Below are 3,547 nucleotides of genomic sequence, written 5' to 3' on the forward strand. Positions count from 1 at the left end.
GATGGAACAGATGGTGTAGATAAAGATAATGATGAGTTTAAGCTTGATGAGTCAGACATGAAGCAAGAAGTTAATGTTCATGTTTAGGAGTATAATGAGAATGAATATATGGAGGACTAGATTAATTTTATTAAGTTGAAATTTGCGTTGAAAACTGTAAGATTTTTTCTTGTAGATCTTCTTTATGAAAAATGATATTAAGTCTATGAATTTTAGATGATAAATTAGCAAATTATATGCTTATATTCAAAATACATAGTTAAATTATGAATTATTATAAAAAATATGAATTAATATATTTCTATTTAACTTCTCATATTATGAAATTGTACTAAAATATAAAACTAAGTGTTATAATATTGATCCGCCTAGACGCTTAGGTGCTAGTCACCCCCTTTCACCGCCTAGTACCCGTCTAGCTTTTTGAGAACACTGTGTGAGTTATATTGTGAACGATTGGCTTTCTTTTCTATTTTTAAACGCGCGTAGCGCATTTAATATAGGCGGTTGGATGAAGACACGTGGATGGACGGAAGTCGTTCTCATTTTACACTATAGTACTAGTTTGTATCGTAACCGAGTTCTATAATAAAAATAATCTCCTAGAAAACCTCTCTTACTATAGTTATTTGCTTATAAGATCTATTTTATGTTATTTTATTATAATATTTATTTTGTTATTTTATAATCTTGTCACGTGTCAGTCTCGCGTTATAATGAATATGGATAAGCACACTCTAAAATTAGTCCAAAAATTTACCTAATATCACAGCGAATAAGTGAAATAAAATGTTTTCACTATGAGTAATCTAGCCAAGTTTTTTTTTTTAAAAAAGTAAAATTTTGATCAGGATAGTATTAAAGCGTTACATGCTTATCATTTATTGTGGAAGTCATTTTTCTATTGTCATGCCGTTATTTATAATTGTATTGAAAATTAAAATACACACTGAATTGTGTTTATTAGGAGGATTTTGTTTATTAATTAATGAATTGGAAGGGTAGGTATAAGAAATCTTAAACATCAATAAACTAAGTGAACAATGTAAATTTATATACAAAATATATATTAAAAATAATAATTTATAAATTTCATCTGTAAACCCAAATAACATAATAATCTTCTTAAAAATAAAATTATATATACTTATAAAAATATACTTCCGTGCATGACACATTACTATAGTAGTTACTCCTATAATTGTCCATAACCTTAAAATTTAGGAATAAAATTTGAAAGTCGATTCACAACATCAAAATATCATATTTCCTAGATAAAATGGCTCCACAATAATTAAGTCATTGAGGTGAGTTCCGGTGAAAACACCCTTATGGTGTGAAGTGCGAAGAATGTTGAGCCATTAGATTAGAAAATGGATGGCTGAGATTAAAAGATGAGTTTTTTAATGAATTCACGCGGTGACATTTTTGTAATTAATGGTGAACAGTTTTTTTTTTTTACCTTTTCTGGGTGAATTTTTTTATCCCTTTAGATGTGAACATTAGCGTGTTATATGTGAACATTAGCGTGCTATACGTGTACCCGAGAAAGTTCATACTTAACACCATAAGGGCTGTTTTCACCGGATCCTTATTCTTAAGTCATTTATTTACAAACTCTCCACATTTATTCCTAAATTTTATACTTATCTATATTAACCCTATATAAAGAGTCTATTATATTTTTATTATAAAATGAAGACGGAAATTATATGTTTTAGGTTTATAAATTACTATTTTTTATATATTTAAATATATTTTAGATATGAAATGAGAAGATTTTTCCAATTCTGAATATTTTAGATAAGATATAAAAGATCTTAATATTTGATAGTTGAGATATTTAGAAGTGGTAAACCAAATCGTGTAATGAATATGTGATTAAATTATTATAAAAATCTAAATAAATTGTTGTATATCTTGTTATGGAAATCTACTCGGAAATATTATTACCTCCGGCAACCAGTAGCTCGAAGCATCAATTTATAGATATAATAAAATAAAGTTAAAAAATGGAACAATCAGTTTTAAAAGATAATGAATTTGCTAATATATATATACGAATAAGGTTAGCCCTTATTTTCTTGCTACCAGCTACGATCATACATGGAAAACGGTGGCATGAGAAGAGAAGAAGAAGTCAGGCAGCAGCAACCGGCGAAGAAGAAACAAATATTCATGGTTTCCAGCGCTGTCACGTTCGAGCTCGACATCAAATACGCTCCTATGGCGGTTCTAGGAAACGGCTCGTACGGTATCGTTTGCTCGTGCTTCAACCGTGAAACCAATGAGATGGTCGCAGTCAAGAAGATCTCAGAGGCCCTCTGTAACTCAACCACTGCGCTCATGACTCTCCGGGAGATTCCGATCCTACGTCGAATGGGCAGCGGCCACGACAACATCATATCGCTCAAGGACGTCATGCTCTCGTCATCATCACAATCATCATCCCCGCTCAGATCAAACTTCCGCCACGTGTACCTCGTACAGGAGCTCATGGACGCCGACCTCGGCCAAGTCATCAAGAACGTGCAACCGAGGCTCTCACCCTACCACGTGAAGGTCTTCATGTTTCAGATTCTCCGCGGACTCAATTTCCTTCACTCGAATAACATCATTCACCGCGACCTGAAACCGCAAAACATCCTCGTCAACTTCAAGCTGAACAGTCTCAAGATCAGCGATTTCGGGTTGGCCCGCACGAAGATTGAGGACCCACAGAAGATGGCGGAGTACATTGGGATGAGATGTACACAGCGCCGGAGCTGCTGACCGGATCCGCGTGGTACGGAAACGGGGTCGACATGTGGTCAGCAGGGTGTGTGTTAGCGGAGATGCTTGGCGGGAAACCGATCTTCAAGGCGCCGAATAGCCTCGCTCAGATCGTTAGTATATATAGATTGCTTGGCAAGAAACCGGGCGAACTTAGCCACTTCTAGGAATGTTGTAAGTTTAAGGAGTATTTGGAGACCCTTCCGTGCTCGCCGGGGAGGGATTTGGAGAATATGTTCCCGTGGGCGGAGTTGCAGGCAATCGACTTGCTCAAGAGCTTACTGGTGGTTGACCCGTGGGACCGGTTATCCGCTTCGCAGGCCCTGAAGCATCCGTATTTTGAGAGTATATAGGATCCCGATTAGGATGATTGTGATGGAAAGAAGGGTATTAGTTTGGAGGTCGATGAGTTTTGTGTGGATGAAAGGATGATTAGGGAGTTGATATGGGAAGAGATGTTGTATTATCATCCTGAGGAACGTATCATTGGAAGAACTGAATCTTAAATCTTGTTAGGGGACATAGGCTTTTTGATGAGATTTGTTCTGATTGCTAATGCAATTCAACTGTTTGACACTTAAAGTAGTATATTAAGTGTTATTTTTGTTTGGAATTCCTTTAATGTTTAGAGAACTCATATTCTTAGTCCCTATGGTAAAAATTTATGTTCAAGGTTGGAATCTTATGATTATGACTGAATCTTAAGTTGAGTTTATACACCAGGTATTCTTTTGTATATATAAGCAGCAAAGAATCATTAGTGTAAGATTTTTGT

General features: G+C 35.1%; 1 protein-coding gene across 1 annotated transcript; it reads left to right on the plus strand.

Moving 5' to 3' along the window:
- The first annotated feature begins 2,106 nt into the window (after positions 1–2,106).
- LOC141248710 (uncharacterized) lies at positions 2,107–3,278 on the plus strand. The gene is given in 2 exon segments (XM_073669404.1): positions 2,107–2,746; positions 2,749–3,278. Coding segments are annotated over 2 exon segments (1,170 nt in total).
- The last annotated feature ends 269 nt before the right edge of the window (positions 3,279–3,547 follow it).

This window comes from Phyllobates terribilis, unplaced genomic scaffold (genome assembly GCF_046119375.1).
Source record: "Phyllobates terribilis strain yellow unplaced genomic scaffold, ASM4611937v1 Scaffold_3881__1_contigs__length_68638, whole genome shotgun sequence".
Lineage (NCBI taxonomy): Eukaryota > Metazoa > Chordata > Amphibia > Anura > Dendrobatidae > Phyllobates > Phyllobates terribilis.